The 15,808-nt window shown below is 39.0% G+C and overlaps 1 protein-coding gene across 1 annotated transcript in view; it reads left to right on the top strand.

Annotated features, from left to right (window-relative positions):
* Window positions 1–15,808, top strand: part of VPS33B (VPS33B late endosome and lysosome associated) — a 2,132,768-nt gene that overhangs the window by 1,599,877 nt on the left and 517,083 nt on the right. The window contains exon 20 of the mRNA XM_044078281.1: window positions 11,518–11,591. Coding sequence (XP_043934216.1) covers window positions 11,518–11,591 — 74 coding nt within the window. The remainder of the gene's footprint in view (window positions 1–11,517; window positions 11,592–15,808) is intronic.

Genomic DNA, 15,808 nt, shown 5'->3' with positions numbered 1-15,808 from the left:
GGATTTCCAGTTGGAGAAGACCATTAATTTTGTTTTATTTGATTGACAAATTGTCTTACATGTAGGACAGAAGCGGTCACAAAAATTGAAGACTGCTGGGCAGTCCTCAAAAAGTTGGAAGGGCAGAGCTGCTTAACATATGTTGGGGCCAGGCTGGCCAAGTGGTCTGGCATTCCAGAGCAGGATCTTCAGCTAAAACATGCTCATCAGACCCCCCCCCCCTTGCCTCAGCATTTTAGGACTGTTGCTGCTCACTTATCTTGTAAAAGAAAGACTGCTGGAAGAGATTTGCACACCTAGTAAAGTGCTCAGTTGGGGTATGGGCATTTGTGGAACAAGACTTTTCGCTTGACATTCTAAAGCAATGGGCAGAATTTTAAAATTTGTATTTTTATTTATTTATTTAACATTTATCGGGGAAGTCCAACCAGACTAGTTGCCCATTTTCAGTGGAGGCCTGGGGAGAAAAGCTCCACACAAAAGTGAACAGTGTATCAGCACATAAATTATACAGGACATGGAAATAGAATGGGTGGAAAGTTTAACTCATTTTCATGGTGGTCTTGAAAGTAGTTCTGTCAGGAGGTGCAATTTTGTTTTCCACCCCAAAGGATGCCATTCAGAAATTCTAGCAATCTTCAGTAGCGGCTAGCTCCAGACAAGTGATGGAGTCTTCATTGCAGTCCTCTTCACCTTCTGACAGTGAAGTATCTCCCTCCAAGAGAGCCACAAAACTGTATCCCTTATTCATGAAAAAGAAGCTAGATAAAAAAGGCAGCTCTTTCAGCAGCCATCTGTGCTCTTCAAGAGAGTGTAATCACCTGATGTCCATATGTACATTTGATATTTGGTAGTTTAATTTATACCTTTGCATATGGTTTTTAACTGGCTGAAGTATGTTCATAAGATCTCTGCAGAGCTTTATAATATCATGACGACCTAATGATTTGCTGTTAATTAACTTTGTCCTACTCATATGTGAGGAAGAAAGATCCTGTTTATTGGACTTAGTTTCACAGTCCTTATACACCAAGGACAAATTTGATTTACTTTGTCTCCTTCAAAGAGTGACTGGTAGCTGTTTTCTGAATTGTATTGTTCTGATGAAATTGCAGATTACATTCTTGTATGTAGTACTTTTGAAAACCTTTTGTTATTAAGTTATCTTCTGTGGTTTGTAATATGTGTTTTTTTCTGACTAGTGGCACTGGCTTTCCTTTTAGTAATGGAGTGTTCATAAATATAAGGATTTCTTCAACTGTCAAAATTTAATTTAGGGACATTTTTGGATACTGGAGGCATTTATTTTAAAGGATAGTATCACCCTCTACTTATATTATTACAACTGTATTTCTCACCCCATTTAAAACCTACTTGAGAAAAGAAAAAAGTATGATCACTAGAGAGCATGGGTAAATGGTGGATTCTTTGATAACCTTTAAAGCTATGCTTCTTTAAAATTATTAATCAAGGTTGAGGGTTCAATTCTCCAATGACACTGGAGCTAAATCTTTCTTTTATATAGGGGCATTAGTTTTAATGATTACCTCCAGTCCATATGCAATACATTTCATGATGTATTTCAACATTCTTTATCAACAAAGTGTCAGACGTAGGACTAGTTGAAGACTGTGTTCGCTAATTCTCTTATGTCCTATTTATCTGGTTCTAGGAGACTGTTTGGCTTGAAATTAGAAATACTGCAGGTGTAATTATGTGCATCCCACTTGCATTTCAGAGGGGGGAATCCCTGACAGCAAGGAGAAACTATAGGAAATTAATGACTGAAGAACTAGTAATCTTGATTTCAAAGTAGGTCATGTACATAGGACTGTCATGCTAAGACATACTGATTCATCCCTAAATAATAATAAAATACCTGGCATTTTGTCTCCATTAGCAAGCAGTGGACTGGCAAGTGTTTCAGTTAAGAGATCCTTCCACTTTGGTGATGTGCACACAGCCCAGGATATAAAGGAAGCATTTACAAAATTTTGTGCTGACTTGGAAAATACTCCCACCCTCCCTTCTGACCAGTATTTCAACATATTTGAGGAGCCCCTCCTTAACCCCAGATGAGTTGGAAAGGCTGATGCATCCTGCCACAGAATAGGAGATCCTGGACCTGGTGAACCTATTGTGATTGGGGAAGACTCATGTCTGACAAGGATGGTATCTCTCCTGAGGTTTATGATTAGGAAGAACTGGATTTTGTTTCTATGTTCTTTTCCTGGCAATTTTATCTAATAGGCTAGAAGTGATACTGCCTTAATTAATTTGCCTGGATCAGACCAGGTTTATCCAAAGGAGGACTGTACTTGATAATCTTATTACAACCTTTCTACTAGTAGAGAGCACTTCAGTAGCCAGAAGTACCTTGTTTGTTTTGTTTTTTTTTTGTCTTTGTCTTCATGCAGTGAAAGCATTTTCTGTTGGCAGTATTAGACAGGATGGGATACCCAGCAATTTTTGTAAATGTGCTTAATTTGCCTTATATTTTTTTCCACCTCCAAAGTGAAGTTAAACTCAATTGTATCTTCCTCCATTTCCAGTTGTAAGGGCCTCAGGTTGGGTTGCTCTCTTTCTCTCCCTTCTTTTCACAGTTTATTTGGAGCCATTAGCAGTGAGACTACATTGATTACCTCTGCCTATTTACTTGTGTGGGAGGGTTAATCTTAAGTTATTATGTCACTAAAAACTTGAACAGTACCATTAGGTCTGCTAAATCAGTCCATTAATTTAGGTTAGCATCTGAAGCTAAGGACAATTCCAGTTCCTTCTTTAGCTGCATTAAAAAGATAAGAAATAACACCCAACAGTGCTCTGAACTTGTGGTTTTACCCCAGAGATGACTACCTAAAGCCCATGTATCTCTGAATCTCACAGATCCCCCCCAATCATCACTAAAGAACATGTACTGGAGGTGCTCTCCAAGACCTAAAATACTTCCTACATGGGCCCTGATAATATACCTGGCTTTTTAATAAACAACACTAAACCCTTGCAAAACCACTCCTTAAATTATTTAACCTGAGTTTAGCCACTGGCTTTTTCCTTGAGGTGTGGCACATAGCAATAGTGATGCCACTCCTCAAGAGTGGCTCCACCACTGACCCTGGTTATTTTAGTCCCTTCAACCTGACGAGTCTTATTTGCAAAGGCATGGTACATATTATAACTGACCTGGTAAACTATATTATTAAAAATCTTGTCAGGCTAGACCTGCAGCAGTTTAGTTTTGGCAAGGGAGGATCCTATCTTCAGAAAGGTAACACAGGCTTTTGAGAGTGGTCATGCTGTCCTGCATGTGGCGTACCTTGACATAGCAAAGACATTTGATACCATCCCCCATGCTGATATAGTATGCTCAATATTTTATAAATAGATCTCTATGTGGTAAGGTGGACAGTAAAATGGATAAAAGACTGTACCTACATGATGACAGCAATAGGTACATGATCAGAGATTATGAAGTTGACCCAGTGGTGTCCTGCAGGGCTCAGTGCTGGAACTTCCTTTGTTCAGCATTTACTTTTCTGACTTCCAGACCATGAGTATGAAGATGAACTTAAACTAGGAGTCATTGCTAAGCCACCACTTGACACCTAAGCCCTTTAGCAAGAATCTACATTCATAAATACCTGGTGTATTAAAACTAGACTCAAATTAAATGCTAAAGAGTGCAATATTGTTGCATTCTGTACACAACCCCTCCTCAGCGTACAGCATAGACAACACCCCACTCTAAGATCAGAATGTTAAGGATCTTGGCACTTGGGTTGATAATTCCTCTCCCTTGATCATCATGCAGTGACAGCAATCGGAAAGCACATCTACTTTGCACAGTTAATTGCCAAAGGAATATCATCTAGATCATTGTCCCTGTAGAATAGTGTGTGAGTGTGTGTGTTGTATCTTAAAGAAGCATTTTGAGGTCAACACGTGCATATAAATAGCAAGCACATGCTAGCGTCAGTGCCGATTTGTGAGTGCAGCCAGAGAGTGAGCATGTATGAGTGTAATAGCTAGTTTGTTTATAAGTTTATTCAAGTTAAAGTTATTAAGCCTCAATCCTGAAGTGTTTGTACATAATAAAACCGCTTGAATGGAACCCACGAAGGCTTGTCTATTTTAGCCTGACTGGACAAGCGACATGGTGTCAGAACCGGGATTCCAGAGACTGCTTTTCAGAGCTACCACGTGCAGAGTTAACAGTGAAGGTAAACTAAGAGAACTGAGATCAAAAAAGGGCCAGAAATGAACCAAAGGTAATGAAAACTTGCACAAATTATTTATTTTATAGAAAAGATAAAACTGACCATTACAAGGGCACAAACTATATTATTAAACAAGCGAGAGGCACATAGGCTTTATTAATTAAACAAAATGTTTAAAATTAATATACTTGATAAAACGATTATCAGAAAAGCACAGGGGTTCAAAATTACCTCAAAATTGCAAAATAAGCATGTTTAGAGTAAAACGAGCACAAGAAGAGTATAATGGGCACGGAAAAAGATTAAACAAGCAAAACTAATATAATAAGGGCAGAAAGGGCACATTAAGCTTAAATAAAGCAAGGTGACTGCATGTTTTTGGCAAAGTGCGGTGTTTTGACATGACTGTTATTTCGCATTGTATCAAGGGCATAACTCGGTGTGTAAAGTACTTACAGTATGTGCTTATTACTGTGCATTTATTCCAAAGAATTTATTTGTGCGCGAAGTACAACTATTTTGTGAAGTACAGACAAAATACAGCCATTTTGAAGTTTCTTGTGCTGGGTGTGCCTGTTCGCAAAGTGTCGCCATTACAGAATGTTTCTTGCACTGTAAAGAGTTGTTTAGCATTTAGCAAAGTACAGCCATTTTGGGAAAGTTTCAGTGTGCTGTGCACTGTTTATTCAAAAAGTGCAGTTATTTGAAATGTTTCTTACACTGACAAGAGGTGATTTCTTGCAGTACAGTTATTTCAAGAGTATTCCAGGGCCCAAGAGTCTTATTTCGCAAAGTTCAGTTATTCAGAGACTTGTTCTGCTCTTTGGCATAGTTACAAATACTGGCATAAATTTCTGGCATATGTATATGTGTATGTGTTCAAGCATACTTGTGAAAGCCTTCACTGGTATGTGTTAATATGGCAGATGGATTTTGAAAACCATCACCACTTGTATTTGATCAGAATATTGCAGAGAATTATTTGAGAATATTTGAGAAAGAGTACGATATTTTTATACAAGCAGCTTATTCTGACAAAGATGCATGCACCAGGGCATTCATTATGCTAAACCTAGCTGGGTCAGAGGCCATTGAAAGAGAGTGTTCATTTGTATATGCACCTGCAGTATATGAGGGAGAAGTGAAAACCGTCATATTGTTGTACAGGCTGAATCAAGGGAAGACCCAAGTGTATGAAATGCAAATGCAGGAAAATGTGTAAACCCCCCAGACAAATATTACATTAGAGAGGCATTTGTTTTACACAGGAGATCAGAAACCAGAGGAAACTTTTGCAGCTTACATTACTGACCTGAGAAACCAACCTAAAACATGTCGGTTTGGTGATTTAAAAGATGAGTTGATAAAGGACAGGATTGTGTGTGGTATTAATAGTGCTGTAGTGAAAAATATTTTGCTTCGTGACAGTGATTTAACGCTGAGCAAAGCTATTGAGATTTGTCAAATCCATGAAGTTACAGAAAGGCACACAAGTATGCTTGCAAGTGATAAGAGCATGGTTTCAGCAGACTCCAGAGCAAATGTAGACAACATGCAACACATGGTTAGCAGAAACAGGCCTAAGCACATGGTACCTGCTAGCCCTGCAGGCTCCCCAGGTAAAACCCGTAGTTTTCCAGCAAGTTCTAAGAAAAGGACATGCTCAGTGCAGTACAAAGATGAGCTAGCAAAACCCAACTCCAGCTTTATTGTTAACTGTTGCAACTGTGGTGCCAATCATGAGTGTAAAAGAGAAAAAATGCTTAGCATTTGGTCAGCAATGCTACAAGTGTAAAAAAATTTAACCATTTTCAAATTTTTTTAAATCAAGTAAACCTCACACAGTTATAAAGAAGGGTCACTCAAAAAAGCAAGTTGATCATATAGAGAGCTGTAATTCTACTTTCGAACTATATGGTGTATCAGTAATTGGTGAAAAGGTTGATGCAGTAAATTTGTTGGCAAAGAGTGAAGTGTTTTGTACTGTCCAGATCAATGACAAATCCACAGAGCTTAAAGTGGACACTGGCTCAAAGTGTAATGTTATGTCAGAAGACACGTTTACTAGAGTGAGATCTGATGAACAACTCAGTGTGGCTAGTTGTGCAAAACTTGTTGCTTATGGAGGTGAAGAAATTCAGACTGAAGGCTCAGTAGTGTTTTCATATTATTTGGCTAGAACTATTACATCTTGTTATCCTATGCAGTACGAAAACCTGTGCAGTCATTATAAGGTCTCAAAGATAGTTTGAGAATGAATTTGCTATCCTTTACCAAAAAAGTTCAACATATAAGCATATATCCTAGTTCCAATTTTACTGAAGCTATTTTCTCAGACTATGCTGATGTTTCCAATGACAAGTTAGGCAAACTTCCCGTTGTGTATTCTATGAAGTCGGACCCAGAGGTCAGTCCAGTGGTCAGACTGGCAAGAAAAGTTCTGATAGCTATGCAAGATTAAGTTAAAGCTCAACATTTTCTTGGCATAGTCAACTATTTAGGCAAGTTTATACCAGACTTCAGTGAGTTTGACAGCACCTTTGAGGGAGCTGATGCTCAAAAATGTTATATGATCTTGGCTGGAACACCACCAAAAATCATTTGAGGACCTTAAGCAGAAAATTGCCACCCCACCTACATTAGGATACTATGTCAGTAAACTAGTAACTCTTTCCTGTGATGCTTCAAAGTTTGTTCTTGGCGCAGTTATTCTTCAAGAGGGCAGACCAGTAGCCTATGCAGGTAGATCTCTTACCCAAACTGAAACGCAATATGCTCAAACTGCCAAAGAACTTTTGGCAATAGTATTTGCATTTTTAAATTTTCATGATTATATCTATGGTCAAGCTATTCAGAATGATACTGATCACCAACCTCTAGTTAGTATTTTAAAGGGGTCTGTATTAGAACATCAAAGTTTCAAAACTTCGAATGTTCTAACACCCTATTCAGCAATATTGAAGCAACAGAAAACCAAATTTTTTCCTAGGGAAAGAATTTGGTTGTCCGTTTCTGTCGCTTTGGTATTTTCAGCGCTGTGGTGGACAGTTACAGGTCGGGTTCAGGTAAGTGTGCGATTGAGTGCGAGTTAGGGTGCGGGTTAGGTATGTGTGCGATTGTGTGGATGTGAGGGTTAGGTGAGTGAGGGTTAGGGCGCGGGTCAGGTAAGTGTGCGATTGTGTGGACGTGAGGGTTAGGGCGGGGTAGGTGAGTTAGGGTTAGGGCGCGGGTGAGGTGAGTGTGCGATAGTGACGGACCTTATGGATAGGGTTTGGGTTAATTTAAGTGGATAGTTAGTGGTGTGTGTATTGTTTAGTGTAAGGTTAGGTGTAAGATTTTAGGTGTATGTGTGTGGATTGTTGTTTGTTTGGTGTGCTTGTGTGCTGTGTATGTTTTGGAACAGCGAATTTTTTCCCTAGGAAAAAATTTGCTGCTCTGTATGTTCGATGTTTTCAGCTTTCGCTGAATAGGGGTCGATATTAGAACATTCGAAGTTTTGAAACTTCAATGAAAATATAGACCCTTTTAAAGAAGCCTATGCATTCAGCCCCAGCAAGATTACAAAAAATAATGCTCAGACTGCAAAAGTACAACTTCAAAATGGTCTATACAAAAGGCAAACTTTTTTATCTGGCTGATACCTTATCCAGATTGCCCAGAAATACAACGGAACAGCTTCATGCAGAGAATTTTGACTTTGATGTCATGGAATTGCATAATTTTTCTACCATGAGACCTGATGAGCTGAGAGATCATACAAAGACTGATCTAATTTTGCAAAAGCTCAACCACTACATTAATGTTGGATGACCATCAAACCAATCTAGTCTATCACCTGAAGTGCAAACTTATTTTCCTTACAGAAATGAGATGTTGATGGAAGATGACATTATTTTCAAAGGTCCTAAAATTGCCCTGCTTTCTTACAACACGAATATATCCAGATTTTGCATCATTGTCACCCAGGTTCCAAATCTACCAAAAGAAGGGTGAGAGGACTAGTATTTTGGCCTTCTCTTGCAAAAGACATTGATAAAGTACTTTCTTCTTGTTCAGTATGCACTAGTACTAAACCGCATTTGCAAAAAGAACCACTTCAGCAAAGTCAAGTTCCAGAACTACCTTGGTCAACAGTAGCCACTGATATATTTGATTGGAACAATCAGCATTACTTAGTGTTGGTAGAGTCTTATTCAAACTGGTTTGAGATTGATTTTCTACCTAATCTAATATCCACTGCTGTTATTACCAAGTTGAAATGTAAACGTTATTTCTAAGTCCACGGTAGTCCATATAAAGTTATTTTTGACAATGGTACTCAATTTACCAGTCAGTTGTTTAAGAAATTTGCAAAAGAATGAGACTTTGTACATGTTACTAGTAGTCCAGAGTATCTACAGTCAAGTGGACTAGTTGAATGTGCAGTACAGAGTGCAAAGCAATTGCTGGAGAAGTCAAAGTGTGATAATACCAATGCCTTTTTGAATTTACTTAATCTCAAAAACATACCCCGTGATGATGTACTTGTCTCGCCTGCTCAGCGACTTCTATCCATTACCTATTAGTTACAGTTTGTTGAGGCCTAAAGCTAAGAACAGCAGGACAATTAGGGCTCAACTTTTCAGAAAGCATTCTTTCCAGAAGTCCAATTATGACAAATTGAGCAAATGTCTTCATCCATTGAAAGAAGGAGAGACAGTGAAGATTCAAATGGCAAAAGGTTTTGACTGGATTGGTCAAGTAAGTATATATACCAAGCTGAGATCCTACTTTGTATAATCTGAGGGTGTGGAGTACAGGAGAAATCAGACATCATCTTCCTGCACCATAATTGATATTGCAGCATTGTTCCTGTGATACAGACTCTAGATCTCATAGCAATCCAGACAATGTTCCTGTTGCAGGACATGTCTTACCTTCTACTGCTATTCCTGATGATGTTCCTGATGCCCCCAAAGTTAAACATTCAGCAGAGACGGTCCCATTTGTGTCACATGATTTGGTTGTATTTCCAGACCTAGTGTGAAATACACAGCTACCTGGGCATAATTGTCTATATGTATTTAGTTCTGTACAACTGTATGACAAATAATTATTTCTTTCAATTCCATGTCAGTCAGTGTTATCAGTATTGCGTGACATCTCTCAGAGAGGGAGGATGTAGACTAGTGTGTGTGTGCTGTATCTTTAAGAAGTGTTTCAAGGTCACCATGTACATATAAATAGCAAGCAAGTGCTAGCTCCATTGCCATTTTGGGAGTGCAACCAGAGAGTGAGCATGTATGAGTGTAATAGCTATTTTGTTTACAAATTTATCCAAGTTAAAGTTACTAAGCCTCAAGTCTGATGTGTTTGTACATAATAAAGCTGCTTGAACAGAACCCACGAAGACTCGTCTGTTTTATCCTGACTGGGCGAGCTACAGTCCCCTTATATTCAGCAATTATTAGGCCAATTATTGAATACAGTGCCCCCTTTGGGATGTACCTCACTAGGTATATCAAATAAAAAGAAAGACTTTAGAGGTTCCTACCTAAGAAGATCACTCGCATAAAAAAGTAAGCTACCAGAAAAGACTGGAAGCACTGTCCCTTTACATGGTATCTTATGTACTTCTGAGGTAGGATCTGTGTCTTGCTGTCCATGTAATTAGGGACCCAATGGTCCTGGATCTCTTGTATCTCCACAAATTGAATATCCCCAAAAATACCAGAGCCACAGCTCTAAATCTTCATCATCAAATAAATAAAACACTGCGAAGAGATAGGTTTATTATGTAGCACTTTCCCTAACTCTGGAATAGACTTTCTCTCTGGAACATTATCTTCCTTCAAACAGGAACTGGATGATTGGAGGGCAGGTATTAGGTATTCACACATTCACCTTCTGGCTTGACAGGTGTACCCTTCTCGAGAAATGGGGCATGATCTTAGGGTAGGTACTGGTAAGTCATAAGCAGTCACAATACTCAGTTGCATTGTACTTCTCATGATACTGTGATACTATGATCCTATAAAAGAACCAAATTAAGCATTTAGCAGAGTATTTAAAACATAACTCTAGTTCCTCAAGTACCGTAACTAAATATGAGGTAAAAACTAAATCCATTTATGGGTATGTTCATGATAATTTGATGTAACCTTTTCCATGATTCTTTTCAGTTCATAATTTTTTTTCTTGCACCTGGGAGACAGTTTCCATGTATTTTAAATAATTGGTTATATAGTAGAAAATTCTTGTCAAGGAAGTCTCTTGCAGATTATTTCCCTGAGTTCTTGTACAGAAATTTGGTAAATCAGGTAGGATATAAACAGTAAAGCATTTTCTTTGCTTATAAAGGTAAACCAATAATTTTAGATGCACTGCTACCTAAATAAATTAAATCATGTGCTAGTAGCAGTACTGGCATCATAATTATAGAAGAACTGCAAAAAGTGTTTCCACTTACGAGAGGCTTGAATGCCTTTTAAGTTTCCAAGACTAAAACTTGAGAGTGATCCAAGAAGTGGTTAAATGCAGTTGCAATAGGCAAGAATACCCATGCAAGGAAGGCACCGGCATAAATAAAAAACATGGCATAAGACCGCTGTGATGGATCAACAAAGAGTAAGCTGACATTCACCAGACCCCCCCCCCCCAGCCTTAACTCATATCTCAGAAAATGTTAAAAAGTGGTTTGAAACAAAATGAATACATTCATAACAATACAAAACTGCGAGTAACATAGAGCTGATTATGACAGGAAACTCTGTCATAATTCTCTACATACCTGCTTTGCTTTACATACTTCATGGCTGAAATGCTCGGTCTACTAACCTGTTAGGTAGATAAATGACTACCATTGCATTAATAACAACTGAAACTTGACCTTTCCCCACTCCTGATTTCATGGACTTTTCTTTCTAAAGCAACAACGCTGTACTCATTCTAATCTCAAGTTATTGCCCCTTTACCTCAATGGCTTCTAAGCTGCACTGACATCCCATTTGTAGACCTTTTAAACTTGAATAATGAAGGTTTGAAGGCCACCTTAAAGCATTTGTACCAAAAAGCATATGTCATGAAGTAATCTCTCCGTCCCTCAAGATTTCATTGGTTCAGAACTTCACATAATCTTGCACAAAAAGAGGATATCTGTCAGAATTAAGGCAAAGTTTGTCACTGGCATATCATATTAATGTGTTTGACTATTTTTTTTTCCAGAAAGGTTAAATAAGAATGATTAGCTGTTCTGTATTTTGGACATAAGAAGTTGTGTGTTTTCACAGTGAGTACATCATGAGTGTGTTTTTCCCCCCAGGAAAACTGACTGATGCTTTTTCATCATTGGCTAAGAAGAGTCACTTTCGAGCACTTACCAGGAAACTTAGTCTGGTATGTATCCATCTTTGCTGTGGGTAAACTAATTCCAAAGCTATTTATACATGGCAGAAAGTGTTTCAAGCACTGTGTACTCTTCAACTAATGGTAATACACCTTTATAAAGAAAGAAAACTTATATATGTAATTTATTATGTTTATAATCAAAAATGTTAATATGGTTTGTTTTCTTTTCTGTTAATGTATATGTGCATTTGTCTTAAGTGATAATTTAACATGGCTGATTTAAAAAAGTTAATGCACCTTGTTAAGAATTAGGGGGTGCTAACAGACTTAGTGTCCCTTCCCAACCCTTACTGTAATCTTTTTAGCATACTTTGAGACACTAAATATCCCGTGTGGCAGAATATGAGGGACTGGTCCTCCTTACATTTACTTATTTATCGCTGCCACATTCATCACACTGAACAAAAAGAACTTGATAAGCTGTAAAATATTTTATATTATTTTTTTTAGGACTCTTCCAAGACTCTACCTCAAAGCACCATCCATCATTCCTTTTATATTTATTTATTGTTATTTATTTAATTATGTTATTTGAGAAATTAGACTGGTAACCAGAGTCTTGTCAGCAACAACCCAGACTGTTGTAGCAGTTGTGGCCATTATGGCTCTTGTGTCATTATAATATACACACACATAGGTTAATAAGCATCCTTGTATAGTATAAAAACATAAATTATATAATTAAAAACAAAACATGCAGTTGAATCATTATACAGTATGCATGCCATTTGGGTGGTAAAATTTACAAATGTACTGAAAAGTCATTCATGTATGTTAATCCATCCCTTTCCATCTGGTCATATTACCAAATGCCTGTATTTTCATACATACCTCACCTGGCTCCAACCAGACCAACACCCTCAGTGACCAAATAGTCCCCAGAACGGCACGTATAAATCTGAAGAACTAAGCTAAATGCTTAACAAAAAAAAAAAAAAATACTCAACCTAGCCTTCCTAGATAATCCAACATAATGATTCTGTGCATCCACATGACAATTATATGAAAGGAATGAAGAATTTCTATTCCTCCATCTCCTGTATTGGCTTAAACTCTAACTATATATGAGCTGTCAGTTATCGTTATCTTTAGTCCCCTACACCCCTCATCCTGAAGACTAACAAAATACATACTGAGTCTTACAAAATAGACACTCTGACTGTTTGCATTTTGTTTGCTTATAGTATGTCTTACACTGTCTCTCCCATACTAGTGAAGTTACTCAGTTCAGCCAGCAAGACTAAGCATTTTTACTAGTCATATATTACGAACCACAAGACACTAACCTTTGTCTAGTCCCTAAGGGAAACTGTATTAAATAAATTGTACATGTTCTTCGTATTTCACTGTTGCAGTCATCGCATTTGGGTTATCTGCTTGCAGTAGCCCTCAGTCGGCCTGATTAACAAAGTCTTGGGTCCTGCGTTGGTTGCTCTCTCTTCTTCCGTGACGTCAGGTCATCAGGGGTATAAAACATGCAGCTGACACCATTACATCAGTCTTTCTTGCCGTGCGGTGCCCGAAGCAGAAGCAGTTCACAAGTGCCGGTCGGCCAACTCCTGAAATTTTCGTTTTCGAGTTTTAGAACTGAAGTCTTCAACTGAAAGCTAAGTACCCCGTTGGGGAAACTTTTTCTTGCTCTTAAACGATGTCAGTAAAAATAAATAATTGCATAACTTGTGGAAAGCTAATACCTCATAAAGATTTTCATTTGTACTGTATTCCTTGCCTAGGCCCTGACCAAGACGTACCTCTCTGTCGGTTTTGTGCCTTATTTAAACCATGAACTATCCGTCGTCGGTATATTTACGCTTCTAAATATTTTGGTGCTCGGTTCAATTATCCTGATATGTCTTCGGTCAGCCATTCGACTACCGACATTCCAAAAAAACACAAAGATAAAGACAGAGACAGGCCGCCTAGATCCCAAGCTGCCGGCGACACTTCTCCTAACCAGTCGTCAGTTCGCCGGTACTCAGTGATGCGCTTTCGCAGCCCCTGATACCAGCTACTTCTGATTCGCAGGCCTCTACTGAGACCGGTTCGGAGTCCGGTATGCCGCGAGATGCTTCAACTGTGGAACCTGCGGATGTGTCTGGAGTCTACCTTGGATGGGTCTGGAGCCGCTGTGCAGGCACCTGCCTCTGAGGGTGTATTCAGGCCTACTGACTTGCGTATTAAACTGACGCCATCTTCTTCTTCAAGGTCTAAATCTCAAACCATGCCTAGAAAACTGATGCCCAGACCGCATGGTCAGGCCTCTGTGCCTAAAAAACAAATGATAAGAATGGCTGAAGACCTTATTACTTTAATCAGGGGAAGCCAGCCTTCACCCTCTAAGAGACCTAGGACTGAGTTTGTTTATGATACTTCTGACCAGGATTCTGAATTTTCTGTTTCCTCTGATGACCAGGATTTACCCTTATCTACCTATGAGGATTCTGATGCTGAGTACTCTATTCCCTCTGCTTCCCCCCCAGAAGATTTCTCTTTTGGTGAAACCTTGCATACTCTCAGGGAGCATTTTCGTTGGGAAAGTCAGGATTTCTCTGATTCCAAAAAGAGGCTTAGGGATTTCTTACTCCTGCTCCAGCATAGGCCTTTAGCCATATCTCCTGTACTAGACATTGTTGATGATGCATTTCCAGAATCTAGCTTGGCCCCTGACTCTTTACCTCCTGCTCTTAGAAAACCTGATAGACATTACAGGGTCCCTGACTCTCACAAATTCTTTTTTAAAAATCCTACTGCGGATCCTGAGACCATTTCACAGGTGCCCAAGGGCATTAAAGCCACTACTGCCAAAAATCCTACCCCCTCTGATAGAGACTCCAGGGTGCTGGATAGATGGGGTAAGAAGGTATACACTTCTGCAACTTTGGCCATTAGGGCCTTAAACTGCCAGTTTCATATGTTAAAGTATCAGCAGCATATTACTGGATTGCTTAAACAGAAAATGATGTTGATTCCTGATTGTGCTGAAAATAAGGATTTACAGGATTTATTGCATTCAGCTGAACAAGTTGGAAAACATACTTTGCAATGTGGTTTTGACTCCCTAGAGGCATCTTGCAAGGCTGCTGTAACTGGATCTGTACTTAGAAGGCATGCTTGGCTTAAGGAGCAATCCCTACCAGATCATGTTAAAGAAAAATTACTGGATGCTCCCCTAAACCAGGACTACCTGTTTGGCAACAAGACAGAAGAAGTTCTTAAAAAGATGGAAGAAAAAGCTAAATCTATGCAAACTGTTAAAGATTTTTTACAAGTACAACCTCCAAGATTTTAGTAGGCATTGGCCTTCCAAGAATTGGTCCTTTTCTGCCTCTTCCAGACCAAACCCAAATCCAGCAGAGCTCCCAGGCTGCAGTCCCAGGGTATGCACAGGACTAAGCATTGGGGGGCCTCCACTGCCAAATCAGGGAGTAATAAAACTCCCCCCTATGGTAAACTGTCTCAATGACTTCCTTTTAAAACTTCCAAGCACTTATCAACTGACTGCCCCTTTGGAGGGAAATATTGCTCTTCATGCAAAGAACTGGGAACTCATTACCCAGGACAAATGGGTTTTAAATATAGTATCCCAGGGATACAGATTTCACTTCCACATGTTGCCAACACCAAGCAGGTGGTCAGATCTACAACCAAATTAGTGGGAAGTGGCCCAAAAACAAGTACTTTCTCTCTTAAGCATGGGGGGCTATTCAGTTGGTACCATAAAAGGAAAAGGGACAAGGTTTCCACTCAAGACTTTTCCTGGTACTGAGAAAAGACAATTCATGGCGTCCTATCCTGGACCTGTCTACTCTAAACACCTTTTTGGTGATTCCAAAATTCAAGATGCTTACTCTTCACCAGTTGCTTCCTATGCTAGGCAATGATGCCTGGTTGGCAACACTAAATTTAAAAGAAGCATACCTGCACACCCCAATCAGGGAATCTTGCAGAAGATACCTATGCTTCAAAGCAGGCTACACGCACTATCAGTTCTCTGCACTGCCCTTTGGCTTGTCTACTGCGCCCAGGGTATTCAAAAAGTGCTTGGTCCAGTTATTGCATTTTGCAGGCAAAGAAATATTCAAATATACCCATATCTGGACGATTGTCTAATTCAGGCAGAAAGCCAGGTTATACTTTTGAATCATCTGGCCTTTGTACAAAGGGTGCTAACTTGTCTGGGGTACACCATAAACAAAAAAAAAATC

This window comes from Protopterus annectens, chromosome 7.part0 (genome assembly GCF_019279795.1).
Source record: "Protopterus annectens isolate FY-2018-M chromosome 7.part0, PAN1.0, whole genome shotgun sequence".
NCBI classification, from domain to species: Eukaryota; Metazoa; Chordata; order Ceratodontiformes; family Protopteridae; genus Protopterus; species Protopterus annectens.
Note: the sequence above shows the minus strand (reverse complement) of the source record. Positions and strands in the feature narration are given on the sequence as shown.